This window comes from Triturus cristatus, chromosome 10, assembly GCF_964204655.1.
Source record: "Triturus cristatus chromosome 10, aTriCri1.1, whole genome shotgun sequence".
Classification (NCBI taxonomy): domain Eukaryota; kingdom Metazoa; phylum Chordata; class Amphibia; order Caudata; family Salamandridae; genus Triturus; species Triturus cristatus.
The window spans coordinates 585,218,889-585,233,027 of record NC_140593.1 but is presented as its reverse complement, the minus strand read 5'-3'; the positions used below and the strand labels follow the sequence as shown (position 1 = coordinate 585,233,027).

Here is a 14,139-nt window from a genome sequence, read left to right as displayed (position 1 = left end):
TTTTAATGGTCTATGTCGACCGAAATAAAGTCTGTTGGAATGGAATGGAAAATGGAAGCGTGGCTTTCATAATTTCCTGTGAAACGTAGCAGTTGAACATTGTTGTGCTTAGTGCATTTCTCCTAAGTAACCATGGCCACACCCTACCCTGACAGAAATGGCTGTTGTATTCGAGACCGTTTCGCTTCAGTAACACACCAGCACGTCGAACATTAATCTAGAAAGTAAATCCTCGTTGTAACGAAGTCCGTTATACCGCTGACTAAAGTACATGTTCTTCCAATATACCAATAACGGAAAACTCGAATCGACTTCAGTGATCCAGATTATTATTTAGGTTTGATGTGGTTTTGTGGGTGTGGTCTTATTTGATTTTTTTACGCACTAGATGTGCTCTTTGACATGTGTTGGAGCTTCGTTTACAGCAAATTATGGCAACAGTAAATCCAGCGTATTCAAGCCATCCAACATTTAAATGTAAACTTCTCCTGGGGGTTCCGGATACGCATGCGCCTCGCCGTTGGCTGACGAGGGTAGAGTTTTCGGTTGATTACACCAATCAGGAGCCCTGTGTCGATGTGTTTCCGGTGATATTCAGGAAACGCGTAAAAGCTGTCGGGATATTTTATTGCGCTATTTTATATTCTCTGAACACCACAGCTGCCGGGGTACAGTCGCTGACCGTCTGTGGAACCGAGATCATGGCGGAGGGAGATAACCGTAGCAGCAACCTGCTGGTAAGTAAGAAATGGGAGGGCATTCGTTCACTGATCCTATTCGTAGATTGCTTTAAGGGCTCAGCAACTGTAAGGGTGAGTAAGCTGTTTTCTGGGCTGGTACCGTACTTTAGGTGCTTACCGTGCCATGAAAGCGGAGACGGGGCTTCGTGATAGGAGACTAAGGACTCATGGCCGGGGCTCTTAGAATAAAGGGGGGATTGAGTGCTATATACAGATTCTGATCATCTATAAGTATACGTGTGAGGAGATTGGTACGATGTAGTCTCCGAGGTGACTGACTCGGTGAAGTCCGTTAAGGAATCGGGGCTTTTGTGGCCTTTTGAGAATCGGTACGGGGAACGGTATAAGGGGACTGACTGCGGTTGTAATATAAGGCTTTCTGTGCTAAAAGGGGAACCTGCACAACGGGGCATTGGGTTAAGGAGTGTTCTATGGAGAAAGTGGGGTTGGGGAGTAGGTGAGACGAGGTTTTCAGGGTCTGGGCTCACTGGGGCAAATGTTTGACGCTATCGGAAGTTTTACAGATTGGGGGGGGGGGGGGTGTAACGGGCAGAGCTGCCTACTTTGGAAATGGGGAACCAGGTGTGAGTCTCGGCGGCCGCTCAGTTTTCTGTGATTCTGGGCATATCACTTGATCTCCCCGTGCCTACCAAAAATGAATGTGTCATTGTGTAATACCTACGGTTCGAGTTCGCTTTATATGAAACTGCCCAAAAATGGAAGCGGGTTTGAAGTCTCCGCAACGTGTTACAAATGCAGATGTTTAAAAATAAACAACGTTTTTCTCTTGTTATTGAGGCCGCAGAAACAGCCAGCCTCGAGGAGCAGCTTCAAGCATGGGGAGAAGTGATCCTGGTTTCCGATAGAGTGCTTCGATGGGAAAAACGTTGGTTTCCAGCTGCTCTGATTGGCGCACTTTCTTTCATTTTCTTGTAAGTGTGTGGTTGTTTAAAATATGCATGCCCTCTTTGTGTTTACCTGTTGCACCCTTAATAGAGGAGTGGGACACACCATTGGAATATTTATGAAGATCAATGCAAATCTGAAGTCCATTCGGTCTCTCTATCCACTACCAGACACTGCTACCCCTCATTCTCCATCTATGACGGTTTGCCCATTTTCTCCTTCTCCTTTTCACTGAGAATATCTGATGAGGAAAAATAAGCACAGGTCCCAAAAAAATGTGTGCCGGCTGACCCCCTAGCCAGTACACCAGTTGGACATACAAGGAATAGGATTGCCCGTGTAGGGAGGCATCACACACACCTGTCCACAATTGAAATAGAAGCCCACTGTAACTCCCAACAACAAACAGTTTCGCCAGATTTTTAGACCCGTCCCAAGCCCAAAGCTGCTCCAATATAAGCCCAAATTAGCAAGTGTCCAAATAGCGCAAATTGACATCCGAAACAATTTTAACGACCAATATACATTCTATTCAATATACAGACGGTGGGAGGGTGTTACCTGTGCACCTGCCTTAATGCTACTCATTTTTAAGACCAGTTCTCCCTGTGACTTTGTCATGTGAAACAGGCACTGCTCAGAATACAATAGTAGAAAACAAAGAAAAGCTTGTGACGAGCAGACCAGCTTTCTTCTTTGCATTTCACACTACAAGTACTGTTAATCACAATAAAATGTCACTGCAAACATGCAAAGTTAACATTTGCTACATCATTAACCTACTGTAATCAATAGCCCCATCTGGTGGATTGTTATACACTTTTTATTGAACCAATACAGGACACAAAATGAATCCTACACCATTTGTTGCCCAAACCACATTCCTTTAGTACAACATTTCAATACTTGGCACCAGGCGGGCAACACCTATTGGACTCAAAGGGCTTGTCTGTCTCAAACTGCACCATAGCCCCCACAGAATGCAGCTGCTCCCTGTCTGTGTCCAGCACAGAAACTGGGCCTGGCTCTCAGAAAAATGAAAAAAGAAGAGCGAGGCAAAAAGCAAGGCTAAAAAGGCACTCCTCCCACTTGTAAGCCATATTTCAAGTAAAAGTTCGCGTGCTCAGTCCTCATAGCTGGTCCAATCAGAACTTCAAGACATATCATCTCCCCATGGGCTGACTGGATACGTCATTAATCAGACTTGTTCCTGTTCAAATTTCAGTCATGTGATTTATGAAAAAAAAGTGTTCTTCTCTTCACGTTTAAACAAGCTACAAAAATATGCAACATTTTGAAGGTCGGAGGAAGCGGTAGGCAGGATTTTTTATCAGGGCCCTTTCATTTAAAGTTGCTAGGGAAAGAGGAGCACATTCCAAAATAATGTTTCAGTTTAGTCCACTAAAGCAAACTAAAATCACATGGTTTTCTACACTGTGAAACACAATTCAGCACATTTCTACTCTTGCAAAAATACATTATGCCATTTTAAAAGTACAAATACATTTTCTAAATTAATGTGCATTCTATAGTGAGATTACATATGGATTAATCACATATAAGCATGGCTGTTCAACTAATTAAGCGTGTTTTCACATAAAAGCACCTCCAAACTGAAGCCCTATTTTTTCAACTTGCTTTTCCACAATCTGTGTGCCATTGTAAAACTCATGTCTGCAGCTTTTTTTCATATCATAATGCATACATTTTATAGGTGAAACCTAAGCTCCATCAATTCACCCTTTTGATAAATATCAAATCATTGTACCTTAAATGATTTCGAAATTTATCACACTAATTTAATTTCACATGTTACATTTGTTTAAAAAAACCCCCAAAAAACACATCATTAATTGAGTCAAATATGTTTTTCTCTACCTAAAATATTACTACTCATCTTTAGTACACAGGTGTCTAAAAGAAAACCCTACTGAATTAGTATGTTCTTTATTACTGGTTATTACAAAAGCTGAGCATATAACAATGTTACCTTTATTTCTAAGGCCACACAAATTTGGTCTGTAAGCAGATCATATATGGCCAAGCTCAAATGTTGTTGTGCAGATTTCTGTAAGTAGCTTCTTGGAACAGTTTGACAGTTCTCATGTATTTGTTTCAGCAAATTTTGGCTCCGTGTCACCTGCTTGCCTTCAGGGTGGCTCAAACAGTGTGGCATCCTTTACTTTTTCCATGCATTTTGACCACTCGGGTGCTGAAAAATGTTGACGGAGCACCATCAATTCCGTGCACTTTTCCAATCTAAGCCATTCACTTTTATTTTCACATTGATCAGATTCAGATGTTTCAGCTAAGGGTGCAAATGATTTTTCAAGGGACCACTGCAAACTTTGTGGTTTCCCTTTCAGCCAGCTTTTTCCTACCTCCACTCGTAGGCCCACAGCACTAATTTCTTCTTCAGAGGCTGCATCTGACTCTTTTACCCTTTGGATACTGCTTTCATCTGAGTCAGTTTCCACTTTTTGCTTTTCCTGTGCCACCTCCAGTTTTTTCTAGTGCTGCTTCAAACTGTGTGTTCCCTTACAGCTTGACTGACCCTCTTCTGTGGACTTTTGACCACTGCTGGCATTTTTTCTTGAAGAGGAGCTGTTTTATCAGGGGGACACAGAACCATACGTGTGTGAGAGGCATGCACCCAATTTGGAAGGCCACCACATTTCACAACAGTCTTTGCCAGGACATTTGGAACAGGCCTTTCCATTTCACCGCATCTCTCGGATCAAAGTTTTGACACCATTCATTATGTAGATCTTGTGTAGCAGCTGCAATCTGGTGTGAAACTGCACGCTCCACATCAGTCAGACCTTCACGGCAATGGCTAGTCTTTTCATTAGTCGTTTTCACAAGTGCATTTGCATGTAAATACTCAAGCAACTTTGGTGATGCTGAAACAGTCTTTTGCAAAGTGTAACACTGTGCTGCCTTTGTGTTGCTTTATTATGCTTAAAACTTCAGGCAGATGGCTACAATCCAGTTCTTGTCCTGTCTGTGGGTTTGCACTCATCATCTTTGAGACCTCATTGTGATCTGATTTCAGAGAAACTGGCAATCTATACCTGGGCATCAGCTTTTGCAATAACACATTTGAGACTAACAGGATACAATATTGTGCAATTGAATTAGTATTTCTCTTTCCCAGGACAACAGTGACTCTCGATTGAGAAATTATATTGCATGTTATGGTAAGGGCAATCCATCTCGAATTTTGGGCTGAGGTAACTGCTGACAGCCATGAAACTTTGACAACATAATGTATAGGAAGCACAGCATGTGCTGCTCTTAATGTGTCATTGTTACCTTTCAAATATGATCTATCTACAAAATGGTTGGGCTGAATCAGACGTTCATCATTAAAGTCTAACTTTGGTTTCAGGCAGAAATTCATGACATTTAAACATTTAGGTTCAGTTTGATCACAAACAATTTCATTTGCTGGCAGTAAGCTAAATACATTTGAATTTAGACATTTCTTGGTCACAGTATTTTTTCCCAAAACAACTCCACAAAGGAAGCAACCATTACAATAATTGGAAATGCCATTATTATAAACTCACTCTTTTTATGACTGACATCTACCACAGCTACTAAATTAAGGCGGCTGGCCATTTCTGTGACGTTGGGGTCAAGGGACATTGGGAAATACGTCACAGACCTTTGAACAAATTCATGTTTTTGAACAGGCACTGAGAGAGCGCAGCCCTCCCGCTCACTGCACATTGGTGTATTTTCTTTTAATTAAACTTGCATTCCTAGTGCCGGGGCGCGGCACCTTTTCACTTTCAACTCTAGGAATGTTTTTGTGCAATTGTTGTCCAATGGAAGCGGATCAGACACATCCTTGTGTGTCAGCCTCCGTAAAGGCTTAGCCACTAGGGAAAGGTTTAGTAACCACTCACTACAGCAGCTAACCATTCCCAAAAACTTCCTGACTTCTTTCTGAATTTGAGGTGGATTCATCTGGTAAATTATTTCCACTCTCTGTGGTGACACCTTTCTACCTCCCTTTCCAATTATGTGTCCCAGACATTCATTTTCTTTCTGACAGTACTCCTCACTAGCTTCATGCAATGGCACTGTGACATGAACTTGGCAAACATCAATAACAGTAAGCCATTCTTCAGCACATGGAATGTGAAAAAATATATTGGCTGGATTCGGTACCACAAGACAACATAGAAAAATGATGTTATTAATCTCCTGCTCTAATCTGTTCATTTAGTTTCTGCGAACCTGTGATCAGAAAGTTACATAAACTTCCAATCAATTCCATCAAAAATCCTTTTATTGGTAACATTCCTGCAACTGATGCTGTTCTTGAATACATGTCATCTAATTCTAATTTGAATGAGACATGCTCTCCACATTTTATTAATCTGACGATCTTTCTCTGTGAACTCTCTTATTTCTGTGTTTATTATTGCTTTCAAATCGGAAGGTAATTTTTCAGCTGTCTTTTCTGAAAACAATGCTACAGCTGTCTCTTGTTGGGCCATTTTAAAATGTACATCCTCATCAGGAATCTGAAAATTAACATAATCTGGTGTATAGTATCTGTGCTGTTTAATTTGCAAAACAATTGTTTTTATGTCAGGCCTTGTTTCTGGAAATAATTCACATTTGCTCTGGACAACTTATTTAAATTAATTTTAGCATTTTCCATATTTAGTGGGACCATTTGGGCTTGAAAAATTCCTGCCATTGGTACCTGTTTCTGAACTGACATTTGCATTTGCTTAGCTGGCACCTCTTGCACCTGCATTTCTCTGTTTTTTCACATTTCCTACTGCTGCATCATGTTTACATTTCTTCTTCCAGTGCTCAAATCTGTGACAAAGATGGCAAAAGGACACTTTTTTCCAGCAGTACAACATCCATACCTGAATTTGCACAAACCAAAACACCTTTATTTCCATCCTGTGGAACACCAAATCTTCCTTGAGCACTTTTTACCACTGCTTGTGAAACATCACCCTGTACCACAATTTTATTCTCTGCAAACAGCTTATTCTGAAAACGTTTCTGTGCAAACCTTCTCTGTACCATCATAGGTTTTTCTTCACTCTTTTGACTTCATTCCCTGTCCAGCACAATAGTAACCTTCATCCTTCAGGTGCCATTCTATCAGCTTTTGCTGTATGTGCACACTGATCTGATCAGAAAATATTACACCAATAACCAACTGAGTCACAAAGAATATTATGCTAGTGGCATCAGGACATTGTCTACCACTGTGTTGCTGAAACATTAAACACACACTTTCACAAAACTCATGAACCAATTTTAGCTCCTGTTTTGTTCTTTTAATCTGTACCCAATTAACATATTTTGCTGGCACGCTGCCCTTCAGAAAAGTAATCACTGCTTCATTTTTCTCAACAAGAGAAAATGATGGTGCATTCATGCAAACATTTTTCACTGTCTCCTCACCTGGCCTTTGCATCGCAACTTTAGATTTAAACCATAATTCAGTTTGCATGGCAGTGTCAAATCATTTCCAAATTAATACACAACTTTAAAATTTCGATAAATTCATCAACTTGTGGGTACCACAGCATAAGTTTGTGTCTCAATTTCGGGAATGTATTCAGAAATTCTGCAAGTTCACTTTTGTTCTGTGGCACATGAACATGCACTTCTCCCACCATTTCTCTCAATGAGCAAGCAAAAGCTTCTCCCTCATTCTGCTTATTATTTTCCTCAACTAAATCTGGTGGTTTCTTTTTCTTATCCAATTTCCTTGCTAGGTCTGGTGGTTTCTTTTTCTTATGTTTTCTTGTGCACTTGTCTCCTAATTTCTCAAATCCATTGCATTAAATATATTTTTTGTTTCTGCAATGTGAAAATGCATTTCTGAAGAACACATTGTCTCATTTGCCTCATCATCCACATGTACCCTGAAACTTTTCTGAAATGGAAAACTTCCTGAAACAATTTCATATTTTTGAGCCAAATCGGTCAGTCTACCATGTGTAGTTACTGCACATGTATTTGTTTCCTTACTCAGGGAAATGAATTCTTTTTCCTCACACTGGTTCATATTTTCATGATGTAAATAGCAAGGACTGTTAATTTCCTCATGCTCAAATGTTGAATTTAAAACACTAAGCTGTTTCTCTTTTTCAGGGTCTTGGTTAATTTGTTCCCCCATGCTTTCTATCTTTTTAATTACTGCTGCTTCCTCAAAGTAGGTTTGAAAAATCCCATCTTCAAATATATTCATTTTATCCTGGGCTGTGGGTGCTGTAAACACCATCTTTCAATGCTTGGACTGTGGGGTAGTTTCTGTTCAATAATCTGTGCATTCTGAGTTTCTGGAATAAACCCCAACATATTTACTCCTTCTACAACTCTTTGAACCTTTTGAGTAGGGCCCATATTAATTTGAACAGTCATAATTTGTCTAGGCACTGTCTACATCTGCAGCTTGTAGATTTTTCACTGAATCAGTCACATTTAAAGCTGTAACACCTGGAGGTATCCCTGTCAGTGCTGAATCAACAGGTAGTGGGTCAATCTGAAATGTCTGCACATTTCTCTCATTCTGTATTTCTCTCTTTTCAACAGAAGCAGTAGCCACTGTAGTACTTACTGGTACACTATTTTCAGTATTTTTAATGGGAACCACATAAATGACAGACACTCAGTTAGCAATGCATCAATTATTTCACCCCCTGAATCATTATTTATTTGAAGCTTTTTATCATCATTAATTCCCTTCTGCATCTGGTGCTTTACCTTTTTATCCTCACTTGCTTTGTCTCTTGCTGCTTTTTCCCACATGTTTAAGGCCTCAAATTGTGCAGCTCTAGATGGTGTCTTTCTTTCACATAACACTTCCCTTAATTTGTCAATAACTTGCAATTCAAAAGTACCATCTTTTGGAAACCTCAAAGGACCCTCTTTTTCAGTAATCTTGCACCATTGGTGAACCCACATACATTAATTTTGTCCCAAATTGGTAGACATAAAATGCACAGGTGTTCCTTCAGGACCATCACCAACAAAAAATGAATTTTTCTCTTTACCTCCAAACGGCTTCTTTAAACCTTTTAAACAATTCCATTTCTGCAATATTTCAATGCAATTTATTTTCTCCAATCCTGCCACAATTGACAGTTTCAGTCTGTTTAACTCCTGCTACTGACAGGGCTCACTACACACCCACTGTCTCGTTCAGTGCCTGCATGGCCCTTTGGGACGTCAGTTTTCCTCCTGCTACAAGCCCTCCCTTAACAAAACCTTAAGGCAACCTTTTTCTTACGTTCTCTTTAACTCAAAATATGTTTGTAAAAACACCACCATTATCTGTTTCGCTAACCAAAGTATAGTTAATGACCTTTTTCACAAAAATTCCGTCTTTCCTGAGAGCAGCGCTTACCTCTGCCCTACTACAGAATCGTTACTTCCGTTGATAAAGTAGCACATACCTCTACCTTGCCCTTCTAACAAGCATTGGCTAACTGTTTCTCCAGAGTTAAGACACATAGTTGGAGACCCAGTGCTCCTGAGAAATAAAACTAGAGTTTCACAATTAACCCGAATGCCTTTTCATTCACGCACTTTCACACAAGAAAAAGTAGTACATTCACACAGAATCCTGTCTTTCCCGAGAACAGCGAACAGTCTGTCCTACTACAGAATTATGACATACGTTAACAAAGCAGCGCTTACCTCTCCTTTGTCCTTCTAACAAGCTCAGAGAGTACCTATTACCTTTCCAGTGATAAGCGTTATCGGAATGCCAGTTGGATCCCTGGTCCAGAGTTTCACAGGTAACCTTTGCTATCATACACACTTCTCTCACACAGAAAATGTCTCTAATGGCAACACCCGCCGATGTCACCGAATCGAACCCAGACAATGCGTCGTGCAACTTCAATCGTTACACGTTTTCCCTGTGTACCTACAGGGCAACAACAATTCCGTCTTTCCTGAGAGCAGCGCTTACCTCTGCCCTACTACGGAATCATTACAAACATCCGACTTCCTACATCCCAGAAGTCTTCAAAAACAACATAAAACTCGACGCGACTTAACATAGAATGTTAGTACATAAATCAATAATCAATTTGATCAATAAAACAAAATAAACATCAAGTCAAAATGAGCAAACTTTCATCCACAGTCAAAACCCTTACTATTTTTCAACACCACAAAAACATACCTGCAGGCACATTAACATTTCACAACCCTATTAATACTCGCACCACTCCAGCAATCTCCTTCTTGTATCACCTTTCCAGTACTGCTTTGCCAGTCTTCAGGTTCTGAGCACAGGAATCAGGACTTTATCTAACTTGGGCAATTATTTTCTAGCACTGGGCATTAAACTAACTATGCTCCTTTTGGTGATGGCACTAACCTTAACTCTGCTACCAAAAACTGATCCAGCGGTAATTACCTGGTAATTTCCCTATTCAAAACCACATCACCTCTGGTTTACCGCTGTAAAGGGTGAAAAATGATGGCTCTTTTGATGACCGTGTTTCACCAAACAGGAGACTTTACATATATCTAAAAATTAAATGCAAACAATATTAGAGGCAATAATGAGAGTGGTGAGTTATTTTAAAGGATTTTATTTAAGTCAAAAGCTAAGGTTCTCTGACTCTTTATTCATTAGTCAAATATCAATCAGGTTACAGAATTGAAAAATAGCATTAATACAGAACGTATCACATATAGGAAGGGAAATGTGGCGCAAATTGTCAGTCAAAACTCAGAGTTTCTAACAGAAGAGTAAGTCTTACAAGGTTAATCAATAATTAATAATGGCAAAAATATCCCATAAAGAGAAATAAATGCAGTTTAGCACCTTAAATCTGTTCTGATCCTTTCAGCTCTTTCCCTCTGCTTCATTGTGCTAGTCTGTGTCTGTCTCAAACTGCACCATAGCCCCCACAGAATGCAGCCCCTCCCTGTCTCTGTGTCCAGCACAGAAACTGGGCCTGGCTCTCAGAAAAAAGAAGAGCGGCAAAAAGCAAGGCAAAAAAGGCACTCCTCCCACTTGTAAGCCATATTTCAAGTAAAAGTTCACGTGTTCAGTCCTCATAGCTGGTCCAATCAGAACTTCAAGACATATCATCTCCCCATGGGCTGACTGGATACGTCATTAATCAGGCTTGTTCCTGTTCAAATTTCAGTCATGTGATTTATGAAAAAAAAAAGTGTTCTTCTCTCCACGTTTAAACAAGCTACAAAAATATGCAACATTTTGAAGGTCGGAGGAAGGCAGGATTTTTTATCTGGGCCCTTTCATTGAAAGTTGCTAGGGAAAGAGGAGCGCATTCCAAAATAATGTTTCAGTTTAGTCCACTAAAGCAAACTAAAATCACGCGGTTTTCTACACTGTGAAACACAATTCAGCACATTTCTACTCTTGCAAAAATACATGATGCCATTTTAAAAGTACAAATACATTTTCTAAATTAATGTGCATTCTATAGTGAGATTACATATGGATTAATCACATATAAGCATGGCTGTTCAACTAATTAAGCATGTTTTCACATAAAAGCACCTCCAAACTGAAGCCCTATGTTTTCAACTTGCTTTTCCACAATCTGAGTGCCATTATAAAACTCATGTCTGCAGCTTTTTGTCATATAATAATGCATACATTTTATAGGTGAAACCCAAGCTCCATCAATTTCACAGGTCTTTAAAAGACCATTTGCATGTTGATGAGGCCTCGCTGTTGTTTCACCCCTTCTAAGAGCCCCTGCAGCTCCACGCTGCCTATTGCTTAGAGATTCAGCCCCTCCTGAAATTTGGCTCTAGTTGCGCCTCTGCTTAGCACACAAGGAAGGGGAACACAGCTCATCTCCTCACAGGTACTGGAGAGGCATGCTTGACTTTTTCCACTCCTATGCTAGAGTGTCAGATGTGTTGGTCTGTCCCAGTATTTACACGCAATTTAAATAGCAGTATTTTATTTCTTGTATAGCGCACTTCATGGTATCAGAGTGCTTAGACACATTGACAATAAATCATATATCATGCAAGTGTGTAAATCAGCGTACAAGATGTGTTGCATGACTGAAGGTAAAAAGATGTAGTAGTCACACATGGCTCAATGTGCAATAGTGAAAGGCTTACTAATTATGAACTGCAAGGAACAAAAGGATCTGTGTTCAAAGCACTAGCCCACTAAAGTAGCTGCATTTAAAAAAAAAAAAAAAATCTGTCCTCTGCAAATTACATTATGTGTAGTGTTTTGCCGTAGACACATTCAACTTCTACACTACTTTGATTCAGATCTAGGACTGCACAAAGCAGACATCTAACAAATACTTTAACCTCCAGACTTCTCACCAATTATTATTCACTGATTACTGGGCACCTCTGAAGATGTCTTAGCCTCATAAAATATTACAAAATGCACTTTGCAACCAATTCAGCATAACAGATGTAGTACCATGCTTCTCCGTGTTGCCCCTTTCGTTTCTGCTATTTAAAACTGCCTTAAATGAAATGTGTTCCAAGTGAGGAAAAGTGCACAGAAAACCTCAGTCTCTTTTGCTTATAGGAAACCACCCGTACATTTAAATATGGGGATCTAAGTTGGCGGGCATGGATATAGCGCAGAACTTTCAAGCAAGTGGAGGAGACCAGATGTTTGTGGTTACTTTTAAAGCACAGCATTCGCTAGTTACACGGCCTCTTGTTGCTTGTGCAGACTGTGGCCTGCGGTTGTGATTCATCCAGCGGATGTTGTCCACATTGCAATTGGTGGGTGGTTTGGAGAATGTGGGCTTATCTCAAGTGGGTGCTCCATAAAGTAGTGGGTCTTGTGACCTTCCACCCTAGCCAGTGAAGCTAGGTCTCCTGCGCCAGCATGCAGAACGGTCACTGTAAAAGGAGTACCATTGTGTTGGGCAACAATAAACCTCTGTTATTCAGCCCCAAGAGGCCTACGGGTGAGTGTGCTCTTTACAAGACCTAGTAAGCACCGATGAATCTTTTAAATTAACAGAGTGAAAGATGTCACTGGTTTTCCAGACACTGTAAAACCTGCATGTTATCTGTCAAGAAATCTAAAACGCGCTAAGGCCCTTCTGAGTTTGTGGGAAACGTGTGTGCCCAAATGAAGATCAAAACTGTTACAATAATACCACACTTCTTAGCCACGTACAACCTGCCAGGATTTTTACATGGAAAGTACCACAGAGTACTAGTTTTCCCCCATTCCGAATGACAGAGCTCCTAGCGGAGGTTACAGAGCGCCGGTAAATACCGCACTCAACAGGGTAATGCTAGAGCAGCGGACTTTGAATCGGTGAACGGGGTTCGAGTCTGGCTGGAGGCTCCAACATCCCTTGATTTAGGCAAATCACTTGATCTCCTCGTGCCTGCCAAAAAAGTAATGTGTCCGTCTTTAATGCAACCGGTACTCGTATAAAGGCTGTGATACCTTGGGGTTGAGTTCGCGCTATAGAAAAGTGCACAAAAAAAGAGAACCTCTCAGTACTTAGTGCCTCAATCAAGGTTTCTATACACGTTCTCGCGGGGGGTTTAAAGATTATGCACCCTATTTTGAAAAAGGACCACTGCGCACACTTGAGACTCACTCATTGAGTCACTCACTCTCCTGAGGAGGTTGCGTCGAGGTCCACCGTCCAGGACAACAGGTACCGCCGTCACCGGACCGTCGCCAGTCACCACTCCTCACCACGTCAGCTGAGGTGAGCTCAGCAGCAGCCACTGCCCAGGGCCAGGCCAGGGCACTCCTGTACAGCAGAGCAGACTAGAGGACGGACGGTGTGGCAGCCGGCGTGAGTCGTTTTCTGAGACAGTAGATGTTCTTCTGAGTGACTGAGGCTTCAGTTCTAAATCGATTGATTCACAATCGCACAGCAGCAGGGCAGGCAAAGGAAGGCAGCAGCAGCGCTGATCACAGACTCACTGACTCACTCAGAGTCAACGACGTGCGCGTGCCTCTGCCGCCGCCGGGCTGTGTGCTGCTGTGGAGCGGTGGGTGGCTGGCAGTGGCCACTTTGCATTGGAAAGCCTGGCACTGTGGCAGTGGCTGGGCTGGGGGCTGGCGTGGCTGGGGCTGGGCCTGCTGACTGTGGTGGCCTGGTGGTGCCTGGTCGGCCGCCTGCCAATTTAATCGACACGCTGACGCTCACGATCGAATATTCGTCGACGTGGGAGTGGGACTACTCCAGTACTCCGACCATGACTGTCTCAGTCAGAGAGTTAGACTAGTCATCACCGCCGCCGCGCCGAAAAGACCGTGCTCACGTCAGCCCCCGCTTTATATGGGAACCACGGGGGCTGACCTAAAAATAATATCCAGGGCCGTCATTGGTAGCGTTTTCGCGCGCTACAACATTGACGGCCCTGGGAGACCCCCACATTGGCTAATTTGCCTTACTCAACAGTAACTGAAGTAACTAAGTTAGGTGGTGACTGGTGTGACATGATTTGACTGAGTGTGTGCGCACCAGCAGCACTCTGTCTCTGCAGGCAG

General features: G+C 41.7%; 1 protein-coding gene across 1 annotated transcript in view; it reads left to right on the top strand.

Annotated features, from left to right (window-relative positions):
- The first annotated feature begins 512 nt into the window (after positions 1 to 512).
- ARL6IP1 (ARL6 interacting reticulophagy regulator 1) overlaps positions 513 to 14,139 on the top strand; it is a 41,147-nt gene continuing 27,520 nt past the window's right edge. The window contains exons 1-2 of the mRNA XM_085632097.1: positions 513 to 737; positions 1,539 to 1,672. Coding sequence (XP_085488223.1) covers positions 702 to 737; positions 1,539 to 1,672 — 170 coding nt within the window. The 5' untranslated portion in view covers positions 513 to 701. The remainder of the gene's footprint in view (positions 738 to 1,538; positions 1,673 to 14,139) is intronic.